This window comes from Natator depressus, chromosome 1 (assembly GCF_965152275.1).
Source record: "Natator depressus isolate rNatDep1 chromosome 1, rNatDep2.hap1, whole genome shotgun sequence".
Classification (NCBI taxonomy): domain Eukaryota; kingdom Metazoa; phylum Chordata; order Testudines; family Cheloniidae; genus Natator; species Natator depressus.
The window spans coordinates 22646887-22660999 of record NC_134234.1 but is presented as its reverse complement, the minus strand read 5'-3'; the positions used below and the strand labels follow the sequence as shown (position 1 = coordinate 22660999).

Below are 14113 nucleotides of genomic sequence, written 5' to 3'. Positions count from 1 at the left end.
GCTTTCACCCAGACCACACCACATGATCCATCGTCTATAGCCAAGCTCTACTATACAACCGCATTTGCTCCATCCCCTCAGACAGAGACAAACACCTACAAGATCTCTATCAAGCATTCTTACAACTACAATACCCACCTGCTGAAGTGAAGAAACAAATTGACAGAGCCAGAAGAGTACCCAGCAGTCACCTGCTACAGGACAGGCCCAACAAAGAAAATAACAGAACGCCACTAGCCATCACCTTCAGCCCCCAACTAAAACCTCTCCAACGCATCATCAAGGATCTACAACCTATCCTGAAGGACGACCCATCACTCTCACAAATCTTGGGAGACAGGCCAGTCCTTGCTTACAGACAGCCCCCCAACCTGAAGCAAATGCTCACCAGCAACCATACACCACACAACAGAACCACTAACTCAGGAACTATCCTTGCAACAAAGCCTGTTGCCAACTGTGTCCACATATCTATTCAGGGGACACCATCATAGGGCCTAATCACATCAGCCACACTATCAGAGGCTCGTTCACCTGCACATCTACCAATGTGATATATGCCATCATGTGCCAGCAATGCCCCTCTGCCATGTACATTGGTCAAACTGGACAGTCTCTACGTAAAAGAATAAATGAACACAAATCAGATGTCAAGAATTATAACATTGATAAACCAGTCGGAGAACACTTCAATCTCTGGTCACTCAATTACAGACCTAAAAGTCGCAATATTACAACAAAAAGACTTCAAAAACAGACTCCAACGAGAGACTGCTGAATTGGAATTAATTTGCAAACTGGGTACAATTAACTTAGGCTTGAATAAAGACTGGGAGTGGATGGGTCATTACACAAAGTAAAACTATTTCCCCATGTTTATTCCCCCCACCTCCCCACTGTTCCTCAGATGTTCTTGTTAACTGCTGGAAATGGCCCACCTTGATTATCACGACAAAAGGTTTTTTTTCCCCCCTACCTGCCCCGCTCTCCTGCTGGTAATAGCTCATCTTAAGTGATCACTCTCTTTACAGTGTGTATGATAACACCCATTTTTTCATGTTCTGTGTGTATATAAATCTCCTCACTGTATTTTCCACTGAATGCATCCGATGAAGTGAGCTGTAGCTCACGAAAGCTTATGCTCAAATAAATTGGTTAGTCTCTAAGGTGCCACAAGTCCTCCTTTTCTTTCTGAAAATAAAAGAGCAAAAACTAAATGAACTCCTGTACATGCTGTAGTAGGGACCAATTGCTTGAAACTGTAATTGTTTCAGTCAGATGTCTCTTTGTTTAGAGTAGGTATCAGGCAAGAAACAGACACTGGTCCCTATTCCCAGGTTTCCCCACTGCTGCATGTAATTCTGTTCATGCTTGGAGCCATTCTTAAAAAGTTACTCATTTGCGTGTACTGAAATTGCCATTTTGTCTCCAACTTTGCACTTTATATAGCTGCTTCAATTTTGTTTTGCCATAATTGTAGTATAGTATACATACTCTTGCTGATGGCTGTGGACAGCAGTTTTCATTGTGGTATATGACTCAAAACTGTCAAGCTGAGACTTAATTTTCAAGGGGAGACTGGTACAGAATATGAAAAGAGACCTTTACCATCTAACTCCAGTGTTTCCTCTGGGGAATAAAGCAGAGGATAGGATTTCTTGGCCTGCACCCATAGGAAATATATTTGGATGTAATTAAGATACGTCAGTCTAATCCTACAGTCTTTGTGTGTGCAAAGCCCCACTTATTAATGTCAATTTAGTTCAGTGCATTTTGCTGTATTAACTTTTAAGAGTATGTATGGACTTTGAGATTGGCTCTGAAAACATAAGACTTTTGTACATACATGTATGCTAATTAAGAAATCTTACAACAAATAAATCAATAAGCATATATAGGCACTTTCTATGCTAGGAGCCACAAATTTATATAAAAATACTTAATCTGTTCACTGACTTCCAGGAGATCGTTAACTTCAGATGGTAAAGGAAATTACACAGTATTGTGACATCTCTAGATATTTGCTACATAATATATATAGATTTTTCAGGGTGTGTGCTGTACAGTGTATAGCTCTTAACACTACGATATTTTTAAATGTGCCAAAAAAAATTGACAGCAGTCTTTTGTAACAGTTTTATATATTGGTGGATTAAGGGAAAACTTGTAAACAAAAACAATCTATAAGTGTGTATCTTATTGCCTAGTCAGAATAATTGGTTTTGTATAAAAATTGACTGGAGGAAGGATAAGCTGTTGAAACCTTTTCTCTTTTAGGGTATGACATGTCCACATTTATCAGACGGTATAGTAGGTATCTGAATGAAAAAGCAGTTTCTTACAGACAAGTGGCTTTTGACTTCACCAAAGTAAAAAGAGGGTAAGAACTGTCGTTTTTATTTTTCTTATCTTTAAGATGTGGCTTGCAGTACATACTAACAAGCTGTTCTCAAATAACCAAGTTGGTTATCTTTTCACTGGTATTGATCAATATTATCTGTGCATTATGCACCAAAAATGTCAGTGCAATTGAGTTGTAATGTGTCTTCAGAAATTTTGGGGAGCACTGTCTTTTGAAAACAATGAAACGGAAATCAATCAGTGCATCGGATTGAAGCAACTGGTGGTAGCTACCTGATCTGGCCAATAAAATGTTTCTTGATATGCCAGAAAACTGTCTTGTGTTTGGCACCATTGGTGTTTAACTACACTTCTCATTTGAGAAGATTATGGAGATGGGCATTTATGTGAAATACCTTGCTGTACTGTCTGTTCCTTCTTCATGCCACTCTCAAAGTGGCTGTTTGTACAGTCCATAGTACTGTAATGTACTATGGTAATTACACAGAATGACCATAATGCCCTTTATGGGATGGGGAGTGGGGGAAGACACTTGATCAATTTATGTATCTGACATACAGTGGCTAACTGCTGGTTAAGCAACTGCTTTCGATATGGCATACGTTAAAGCCATGGTGGCTCTAATGTAGTTGAAGCAATAAATTAACCATGCTTCAAGTGAATGTTCACATGGATTCTGCTCTTGGTGCTCATGTTCCCTATTGACACAAGATCTGGTTCTTTTGGCCAACAGTACTTGCTGGGGCCAACCCTTTGCCCCAGATGTCTTTTTGCCCCCACCAGTGGTATAAAGGGTAGGACTAGCCATCCCTCAGCTTCTACTTCCTGCAGCAGCAAGAAGGAACCCTTGCAGTGTCGTCCTGCTTCTCTGTGACTGTTATAGTTGGTGGTAGTGATTAGTTGTGTAGCTGTTAAGTAGTTAACTTTGTTTGCCTGTATGCCTTAAAAAGAGAATTTTTATTGCTCCTTTTACTAACCTTTCATGCTTGTTAGGCATCCTCCTTCATTCTTCAGCCACCTTACCCCCCCGAGATACTATTGAAGCAAGAGATGGACTCTCTTCTTAAAGTAATGGGAATAAAATCCCCTGATTGTGAACTCTCCATACCAAAGAGAAAAAAAGATTAGTGTCCCATTCTGGGCATTTGTCTCAACGAGTTTGTTCATCATTTCAAGCTCGGGATGGTGATACTGGTCTTCCCAAGAGTGTTTACTAAGTACTTGGCAGTGGTAGCAGCTCGCTTAAGGAGGCAAGGAATCCAGGTCTACCCTTACCTCGATAATGGATTGATCCAGGGAATATCACCTCTGTAGGTGATCTTAAAGCTCTTTGCCACATTGGGCCTCAAAATCAGTGGAGAAATACCCACACTTACTTTTATTTCAAAGCTTAGAGCTCATAGAAGCAGTGTCAGCAAGAGCTTATCTTCCACAAGACTCCAAACCATAGTGGACCTGATCAGCTACAAGCTCACTCAAAGACATCAGTAAGACCATGACTCAGACTTCTGGGACATACAGCCTCATACTTCTGAGACAGCTTGCCAGACTTTGCCTAGTCTCCAGGAAAGGGTAGTTGAAATCAGTGCATCTACGCAGCAGATCCCCATATAGCCATGTTGGTCAGGATTCCACAAGAAATCCTGTCCACATTAACTGCGAAAGACCCATTGCAGGTGTGCAACGTAGTACTTTTCTCTGCACCTCTACCAACTAAAACTCTGACACGTCTGCACCCAGGGATGGGAGGCTCATCTAGATCACTTTGTAACTTAGGGCCTGTGGTCCCTTCCTGGAGCTCATCTGCACATAAACGTCCTGGAACTGAGCCATCCGCTTCGCATGCAAAGCATTCCTGTCTCAACTGCACGGATCTGCTATTCCAGGGCTGATATAGCACCACAACTATGCATTATGTCAACAGACAGAGAGGTTAGGTCATCTCCACTCTGCCAGGAGGCCATTTGGCTCTGGGCTTAGTGTATTCATCACTGGACCATGCCACTGGCCCTGCATCTTTCAGGTGTTCAGAGCTCGCTAGCAGATCACTTCAACAGACAGTTCTCAGACAACCACAGGTGATTGGTCAAGAACCCAGTGTTGCAGAGCGTCTTTCCCAAGGGGGGATATCCAAACAGACCAGAATAAGAAATGCCAAGTATTCTGCTCCAGGAGGGTTTCCAGTGCAGGCTCCCTGTCATATACCTTTCTCATCCCCTGATGGCAGGCCTGATATATGTCTTCCTTCCAACTCCCATATTACAGAGAGTCATGAGGTAGCTGAGACAAGATGCATGATTGATAATCATGACCGCCCTGATGGGGCCAGGCAATTCTGGCATTCAGATCTGGTGAACCTCTCAGTGTAGCCCACAGTCACTTTGCCTTTGATGCCCAATAGCCTTGGGAACCATCAAATTTTACCGCTGGACCCATTTTTGTTAGCCATGATCTAGACTGTCAGATATAACTGACATCCCCCAAAAGAATCTGTGGATCTGAAATTTAGAATATTCTGTTCCAAAACAGGAAAGCCTCAACTAGACTAAGTTAGCTTCATAAATGAAAGAGGCTTTCTATTTGGGCATCTTGTCACCAGCTGTCTTCCCTCAATAACACCCATTCAGCAATATTGGACTATACACTAGTCCTGAAACAATGTGGACTTTCTGTTTGTTCCATAACGCTTCATCTAGTAGCAGTATCTGCAAATCACCATTCTTTCCAGGACTGCAGTGTATTTTCTCACTCTACACTGGCTAGATTCCTTGAGTGGATTATTAATGTTTCTCCCCCAGCTTGTGCTCCCCCTCCTTCTGGGTCCTCAGTGTAACAGGATTCAGGGTCCCCCACATTGACCTCTTAGCAACTTGTTCCCTGTATAACCTACCAATGAAGACTGCCATTACATCAGCTTGAAGGGTAGGGAAGATTCAGGCACTCAGGGCGGATCTCCCTTATTTAGGGTTCCATAAGAAAAGGCCTCATCCTATGTTCCTGCCCAAAGTTTTTTTGATGTTTCAGATGAACAAGTTTATTCATCTCCCAGTTTTCTTCCACAAGTCTGGCTCACACCCTGGGAAAGTTAAACTTCATACACTTGATCTAATGGTATTAAGGTGGAATCCCTATAGACAATTACTTGGAGAGAATGGTTACTTACAGCAACTGTGGTTCTTAGAGATGTTGTCTACGTGGATTCCATGACCTGCTCTCCTTCCCCATTACTGCAAAGTTGTACTCCTCTGAGATTCTGTATTGGTGAAGGAACTGAGGGATGATTGATCCTGATCTGTCTTTTATGCCCTTGGAGTGGGCAAGAATATCTAGGGTACAGCTGTGGCCCCAACACACACTACTAGCAAAAAGAACCCAACCTTGTCCACCTAGGGTCCAGGTGCACCAAGAGTGTGATCCTTGTGGACACCAATCTTGAAGAAGCACATCTACTGTAGGGTAGTTAACCATCCTTTCACCACCTGACCAACAGGCGAAAGGACTGTTTTTAATTGTGAGGAATTCTGTTAACAGGAGAAAGTTATTGCTGGTGTTCGTTCCTTGACATGTTTGGCTTTTTCCAGCTGTAATAATCCTCAGCCTTTTGTGCTGCAGAGAGTCCAGTGGATTCTGATTTTTAGTTTGAACAAGCAAGAGGTTATAAGAGGTAGAAGTTTTGACTTTGGTATCAAGCCTTTTTACATAAAGTGAACGTTGTTTTTAAGTCCGTGTAGTGTAGAAAGCAAATGTTTACTATCAATTTTTGTTGTTCGTTTCCTCCTAGGGCACCTTCTTTTTCTCTTAGCCTTTGTGTCTTCTGTGGGTATCTAGTTTAAAATATCAACCAAATGAAAGTTAAACAGACACAGATAACTGACATTCTCTTTAAAAAAAAATCCAGTTATTTTATTAAAAAAAACTTGTCAAGTGTAATTGTAAGATCTTGTTCAGTGTTCCTATAACTTCAGATTTCCAGACAGTATATTTATAATCCTACGTTTTATGAATGCTTTTAAAATGTTAGCGAGACAAGGTGGGTGAGGTAGTATCTTTCATTGAAACAGTTTCTGTTGGTGAGAGAGACAAGCTTTAAAAGATCTTGTCACACTGATTTGACTACTGTTTTATGTTTCACTAATAACCCTAGATTTACAATTGAAACAACATTTAGGCAATTAGAAAAGTGTAGGCAATTTCTGTTTCAGAAATAGGTTTCAAAAGCTTATTTGAAAAGGGTTTTTTAGAATTTTTTAAAATTTGTCTTTGAAACAAGCTTTTTAAAATGTTGCTAATACTTCTATAGCCACCTCTTGCATCATAGATCACAGTGTAATAGTTCTGAGCATGGCCATTTCTGTTGGTCTCGGAGAATAGAGATCAGTCCTTGAAGACCCCGTAACAGGTGTGCTGTCTTCTGGCCAAGGAGAGCTGGATGTTGCTCTTCTGGACAATCATTGCCATTCTTTTGGCCAGACAAATTGAATATTACAAGGCATGCCCCTTACTTCAGTCGTCTGAATATGCTGCCTCTGGCATTGCTGTTCTTTTGATCTGTTTCATATGCTCCAGTGTTTCATATTCCTAATAAAAATATTCTTTCATAATCCAGTTGGTGGTTTGTTTTCTGTTTTGTTTGCATAATAGGGCTGATGGAGTCATGAGGACAATGAACACAGAAAAACTCCTTAAAACTGTACCAATTATACAAAATCAGATGGATGCACTTCTTGACTTCAATGTAAGTTTAATTTCTGCACACATCAGAGACACTGTCAATTAACACAGCTGGACTTTTCCTCCACAGCTTTTCACAAGCTATGAAAACAAGTGATGCAATATGTACAAAGTAAAATTCCCTTCCATATTTTTAACTTGTTGTGTCCAGTCTAATATAGTTCGTTTGAAGAGCAAAATATACCTGGAACATTGCTTGGTACGCTTAACATGAAGTACTGATGGCCTAATAAGACAACCGCTTCATTAATGTTCATTTAGGGGTACATGCGTTCAGTAAGTTTTTTAAATAAACAAAATTTACTCTGATTATTCTTTTGGCCCTTCTAAATATGTGATATATTAGTCATGTATTTTTGTTGACCTGCTTTTCTCTGATTATTTAACTTGTCATCTTTGATGCTGATAGAAGTTCCATTTAACTTGGAATGCTGCCATGTTCTATAAACAGTACATTTGCTAATGGAAGGCATGTCTTCGGGTAGAATATTGAAAAGTAATTATTAATTGGAAGTTTTCTGATAAAATGTCAATCCAGATGAGCTAACTTTCTTTTCTAATCTTCCTAGGTCAATAGCAATGAGCTTACAAATGGTGTAATAAATGCTGCCTTCATGCTTCTCTTCAAAGATGCCATTAGACTGTTTGCAGCTTATAATGAAGGAATTATTAACCTTCTGGGTAAATATTACTCTACTCTGCAGAATTAGTTCTTTGTGTTTTCAGTAAACAAGGGTATATAAATTTTTTCAGAATTTATAGCTGTTTGGATCTTTAAAGAATAAAGCAAAACATTCTATCTTCATGTACTGCTTTAAAAAAATCTTCAGTTTTTTGGGACAGCTTTATTGCCAAGGATTCTTTTGCCTTGTTAGTACTTTCCTTACATGTAATCCAAAGTATGCAATTTCCTAAAAACAAAGTCCAAGAATTTTTGGCATAAAAAATTTTTCCTTGAACTGATTTTCCTCCTGTCACTGAGAACCTCGACTCAAAATCAAATAGCAAAATTGACAGTTTTTTCTCCACTGTGAATTGTTAAAGAAGCATAGAGAGTTTAGCTTCCATAGTTAGAACTTAATTCTAACAGTGTTTATAATCTTTTGTATGTATTATATTTGGATATTTGGCTGGCTGTGAAGGTTTTTATGTTGTTGCTCATCCCTGTGAAACGAGTACCTGCTCTCAATGATAGCATGATCTATCACAGGGGTAGGCAAGCATTCCAAAGGCAGCATGTGAGCTGATTTTCAGTGGCACTCACACTGCCCGGGTCCTGGCCACCGGTCCGGGGGGCTCTGCATCTTAATTTAATTTTTAAATGAAGCTTCTTAAACAGTTTAAAAACCTTATTTACTTTACATACAACAATAGTTTAGTTATATGTTATAAACTCATAGAAAAAGACCTTAGGAAAATGTTAAAATGTATTACGGGCACGTGAAACCTTAAATTAGAATGAATAAATGAAGACTCGGCACACCACTTCTGAAAGGTTGCTGACCCCTGATCTATCACATAGATAGGGACCTACCAGATTCACGGCCATGAAAAATGTGTCACGGGCCATGAAATCTGGTCTCCCCCCATAAAATCTGATTTTTGTGTGCTTTACAGATTTCACGGGGGAGACCAGCATTTCTTAAATTGGTGGTCCTTACCCAAAAGGGAGTTGCGGGGGCGGGAGTCATGGTATTGCCACCATTACTTCTGCACTGACTCCAGAGCTGGGCGGCCAGAGAGCAGTGGCTGTTGGCCAGGTGCCCGCTAGCAACAGCACAGAAGTAAGAGTGGCAATACCATACCATGAGATCCTTATTTCTGCACTGCTGCCTTCAGAGCTGGGTGGTCAGAGAGTGGTGGCTGGTGACCTGAGGGCCAAGCTCTGCAGGCAGCGGTGCAGAAGTAAGGATGGCAATACCATACAATGCCATCCTTATTTCTGCACTACACTGCTTTCAGAGCTGGGCTCCCAGCCAGCAGCCACTGCTGCCCAGCTCTGAAGGCAGCGCCGCTGCCAGCAGCAGCGCAGAAGAAAGGGTGGCAGTACCGTAACACCCCCCTCTCCTCTTCCCCCCCCCCCCACCCCCCAATGCACACAATAACCTTGCAACCACCACAATAACCTTGCAACTCCTTTTTGGGTCAAGATCCCTACAATTATGACACCATGAAATTTCAGATTTAAATAGCTAAAATCATGAAACTTATGATTTTTTAAATCCTATGACCGTGAAATTGACCAAAATGGACCATGAATTTGGTAGGGCCCTATACATGGAGTATGCCTTAAAAGCTGAATTACTTATCTTTTCATGTGCCAAAACACTGGAGGGACAGAGGAACTTAAACCTGTAAGTAATATTAAAATTTAAGTTAAAAGGAATGACTTATTTTAGCATCTTATTCCTGGTAGTAAACTAGGCAGATCTAACTTCTTCAGGAACCCCAGCATGTTGGTCTCATTCTGGCTCCCCCAAACTCTGTTTTATCTTGAGGGAACAAGCCTTTTTTAACTGGCATGGTTTTTTTTCCTGTGTTCCTGGGCTTTGGCCTTTCTAGTCCAAAACTGGTTTCTCAGGTTGGCTGGGAAGTAGGGTAAAATCTTCAAAGCTAACAGTTCAAGCATTGTCCTTAGCAACCCACAAGTGTTTGCAGAGTGAAAATCCCAGTAACCAGGTCAACATCAGTATTCAGAAATTACAAAGCAGCTTCAATTCTGCCACACCCACTTTGGTTTTTTTAACTGGTGGGAGGAAGTTAATCTGTGTTCATTGTTACAGTTGCCTCTGTAAACAGCCTGCCCTATTTGACCAACTTTTTATGTTTGTTAGATAAGCTTGTGGCTTGGCACTGGGATTTCCAGATACAGATACATGTACTAAAATCTCTAACCATGTTAAACATTTTTGGAGACTGAACCAAAAACATCGTGTTGGAGAGAGGGAAAACGTACAAAAATCATTTAATTTTGTCTTTGTCTTGGCCAGCATAAGCGTTGACACCAGTATTAATGTTGCCTGCTCTTCCATCTCTCATGCGGCATCATAGTTGCCTCCACCATTAATGTGGAAAAGTGAAGAAACAAGGCTGCAGATACTTTCTTTTTTCACAGTGACGAGTGAAGTAACTTTTATCTTGCATTATAGTTACTTGTACATGTTTAAAATATATACAGTATATTTATTTCTTATGTGACTTGAATACTTTTCCCATCTTCAGAAAAATACTTTGACATGAAAAAAAACCAGTGCAAAGAAGGCCTTGACATATATAAGAAGTTCCTCACTAGAATGACAAGGATCTCCGAGTTCCTCAAAGTTGCAGAGGTAAATCTTAACTGGGCCAGAATTGCCTTCATGCTCAAACAGTTTATAAAATACTTAACTCTGATAAAGCAGCTACGTTTCCTTTCCATTTGGCAGATTTAATGTCCATCAAGGAGCATTTTATCAGAGTTTAATGGGGACCAGCTCATTAAGGGCCTGCATATTGAAAGAAATACATTTTTCAACAGCTCTTTGCTGAGAAGTAGCTGTTCTTTGCTGAGAAGAGGATACAAGAATAAATATATAAATGTCCTACTGTATAAGAGGCTAGTATCTACTGTGGTCCAGGGAGATATTGCATGTTAGCTTGTATACACACACAAAATATGCTCCGCTTAGTCTTCTTTAAAAAGTAAAATTCGGAAGAAGAAAAGTGTGTGTGTGGTGGTCTTTTTCTTTCTGAGACACGTCTAGCCCTTTTTTTGTTTTGCACCAAAAATTCTGCTATGTCAAACTTGAGAGATGAAAGAATTTGAGGATCAACATTAAATCAGAAAGCAGTGGAAGCTGATAATAGGGGATTTCACAAGGAGTTTTACAGCATCTAAAAAACTTCTGTTGCATGCAGTGCATTTTTTTTTTTTTTTTTTTTTTTTGGTTTTTCTTTTTGGTTCAGTGGGTTGTAGCATGCCTTCTTCTGAAGCTTTGCTGAACTAATGTCCTTCAGAAGAGATTTCAGTCTGAGCAGTAGAGTGCTAATCTAAGTGTCCTGGTCAAATTCCAGAAAGGGTAATTATGTTCTGCCTATCTAAAATTCTCCCTGCTGCAGTTTGTCGGATTTGGTACTTATCATCACTTTACGGTTCTAAATTGTTGTGTAGTGTCAGTCTGCACTGTGAAACCCATATGATGTTTTACAACAGAAATGGCTGTTCAGTTAAGATGTCTATGTTGTATAGCTTGTAGAGTGATCTGGAACTTGGAGGGTAAGAGGGGCTGTATCAATACAATATACTATTTTTGTACTTCCAACTACATACTGTGTCAGTAGTTCTCAATGCTTACATTCTATAAACTACTTTGTAAGGAACAGAGATTCATGAGAGCATTTCTCTAACACAAACCATCACCTGCTTGATTCTCAAAATCTCTCCTGTGGACCATCAGGAAGGGCACTCCAAACTTAGATTTGATAACGTTTTAAACTCACTACAGCCAAACATATACATATATTTTACATAGATTTCCTTTGATTTTTTTTACGTCTATTTTAATCTAAAAATTTACTAGAGCTCAAATTATGTAAACTAAAAAGAGTATACAGGATTTTTTCTTTTCTTGCATGATATCATGTTAATGTGATTTCTGCTTTTTAACAAGTAATCTTTAAATAAACAGTAGTCAGTTCTAAAGCTCATAAATCTGTTTTGTTACAGCAAGTTGGAATTGACAGAGGAGACATACCAGATCTTTCTCAGGTACATAAACTGTTATGCATATGTGCACACATCTTCCTTTTTCTTTCTTTGCATGTTCAGAAAAATGTGGAGTCATGTATTGGTTTTCTTGCATACATTATCACCATATTCTTAAATTATTAGATGAGTCATGACAAAATTGAACTCTAACCATAAAGTCTTTCACTCACAAATTCCACGATGAAATGTATGAAAATGCAAACTAATTACAGTTGCAATATATTACTATTATCAAATTAATGTCATCTTGAGAGCAGAAAATAGAGAATTAAAATCAAATATTTGAATAAACATGAAATTCCTAAGTTTAAAACCAGTTTTAAAGTATGATGGAAACTGATCTGTTTGTAGCAGAGGCTCACGTAATGCAGCTTTCACAAATGAGATCCCTTAGCAAGGTGGCTACTCTAAGCAGAAGGCTTCAAAGTACCATTTAATTACTTGTTAAGACTTTCAGTTTGTGTATATGTATGTGTGTATTGCTTCAGATGGGTACAGCTTCCTTTTTAATCTCAGTTGGCACAGACTACTCATTTCAATTGTCTGTTTTCTTTGTTTGTTTTCCAACATTTTCATGGATTTCTTTTTTGATAGGAGCATTCATGAGAAGGGCCCTACCAAATTCATGGCCGTGAAAAATGTGTCACGGACCAGGAAATCTGGCCTCCACCGTGAAATCTGATCTTGTATGTACTATTACCATGTACTACACAGATTTTACAGGGGAGATGAGCGTTTCTCAAACTGCGGGTTCCAACCCAAAAGAGGGTCGTGCGGTGGGGTTTGCAAGGTTACTGTAGGGGGTTCATGGTATTGCCATCTTTACTTCTGTGCTGCCCTCAGAGCTTGGCGGCTGGAGAGTGGCGGCTGCTGGCCGAGGGCCCAGCTCTGCAGGCAGCAGCACAGAAGTAAGGGTGGCAATACCATGCCATGCCATCCTTACTTCTGGGCTGCTGCTGGCGGCGACTCTGCCTCCAGAGCTGGGCTCCCAGCCAGTAGATGCCGTTCTCTGGTGGCCCAAATGTGAAGGCAGTGCTGCTGCCAGCAGCAGTGCAGAAGTAGGGGTGTCAGTACCATGACCCCACCTACAATAACTTTGCAATGCCCCCACTATCCCTTTTGGGGTCAGGACCCCTACAGTTACAATACCATGAAATTTTCAGATTTAAAAATCTGAAAATCATTATATTTATGATTTTAAAATTCTATGACCATGAAAGTGACCAAAATGGACTGTGAATTTGGTAGGGGCCTACTCATGATTAATAGAACTGGCATAGTAGTGGATGATATTGTACCACTTGATAATATAAAATATTTTTGTCAATTTATTATGTTCTTAGTGCCAAAATACTGTGATGTCAATATTTTGAGCTGTAGACCATGTCCGGTTACCCTCAGATGCATTCTCTGGCACTGAGGTGACAGGATCATACCTTTCTTTTTTATTTTTTTTAGCTGGTGCCTGGTTTTGTCTTGGATTTTTCATATCTATGCCCTCACTGCCCTTTTGCAGGCACCAAGCAGTCTTCTTGATGCTTTGGAACAACATTTAGCCTCTTTAGAAGGAAAGAAAATCAAAGACTCCACAGCTGCAAGCAGGTATATCTGCCTTTTGTCCTCTTATACAGTTGTGTTAAGAATCAAATGTTAGGTTCCTTACTTTGAAATTCCCATCCTGAAATAGTCTGTATGGGTTGTGTTGAAATGAACATCATGTTGCTGTTGCAGTACTGAAACAGTTGATGTATTTGGTGCTGTTGACTGCATAGTATTTGTTGGTTAAACAACGTAAAGCTTTCCAGTCTCAGGCCATGTCTACACTACAAAGCTTGCCAATTCAAGTTACATCAGCAGACAGCTGCTGTAGTTACTGTATTGCTTGTCTGTGTGCATACTTGGCTCCCTGCATCTGCTTCTTTCCTTCTTAACTCCCCAGCTGACCCCTTAGCTCCCCTGGCTCATGAAGCCGTACACCAGCCACCTTGACAGCAGCAAGGAAAGATTCAGCTGCAGACTGAGCAGGTGCACAGTGATAGCTGAATGTGCTTTTGATAGATTGAAGTGTCCCTGGCATTGTTTACTCGTTGGATTGATCTGTGTGAAAAATATCCCCTTGATTATAGTTGCCTGTTGTGTCCTTCATAATATCTGTGAAGCCATGAGAGAAAATTTCCCAAAGGGGTGGAGGGTGGAATGGAACGGCTGTTTGTTGAATTTGGATAGACAGACACAAGGGTTATCAGATGAGCTCTGTTCTCTTATGCCAGTAGC

At 40.2% G+C, this 14113-nt stretch overlaps 1 protein-coding gene across 7 annotated transcripts in view; it reads left to right on the top strand.

Annotated features, from left to right (window-relative positions):
* Positions 1-14113, top strand: part of PICALM (phosphatidylinositol binding clathrin assembly protein) — a 107299-nt gene that overhangs the window by 34922 nt on the left and 58264 nt on the right. For all 7 annotated transcript variants that reach the window (XM_074956149.1, XM_074956178.1, XM_074956187.1 and 4 more), the window contains exons 4-9: positions 2278-2380; positions 7003-7096; positions 7662-7773; positions 10315-10421; positions 11798-11839; positions 13356-13441. In XM_074956149.1, coding sequence (XP_074812250.1) covers positions 2278-2380; positions 7003-7096; positions 7662-7773; positions 10315-10421; positions 11798-11839; positions 13356-13441 — 544 coding nt within the window. The remainder of the gene's footprint in view (positions 1-2277; positions 2381-7002; positions 7097-7661; positions 7774-10314; positions 10422-11797; positions 11840-13355; positions 13442-14113) is intronic.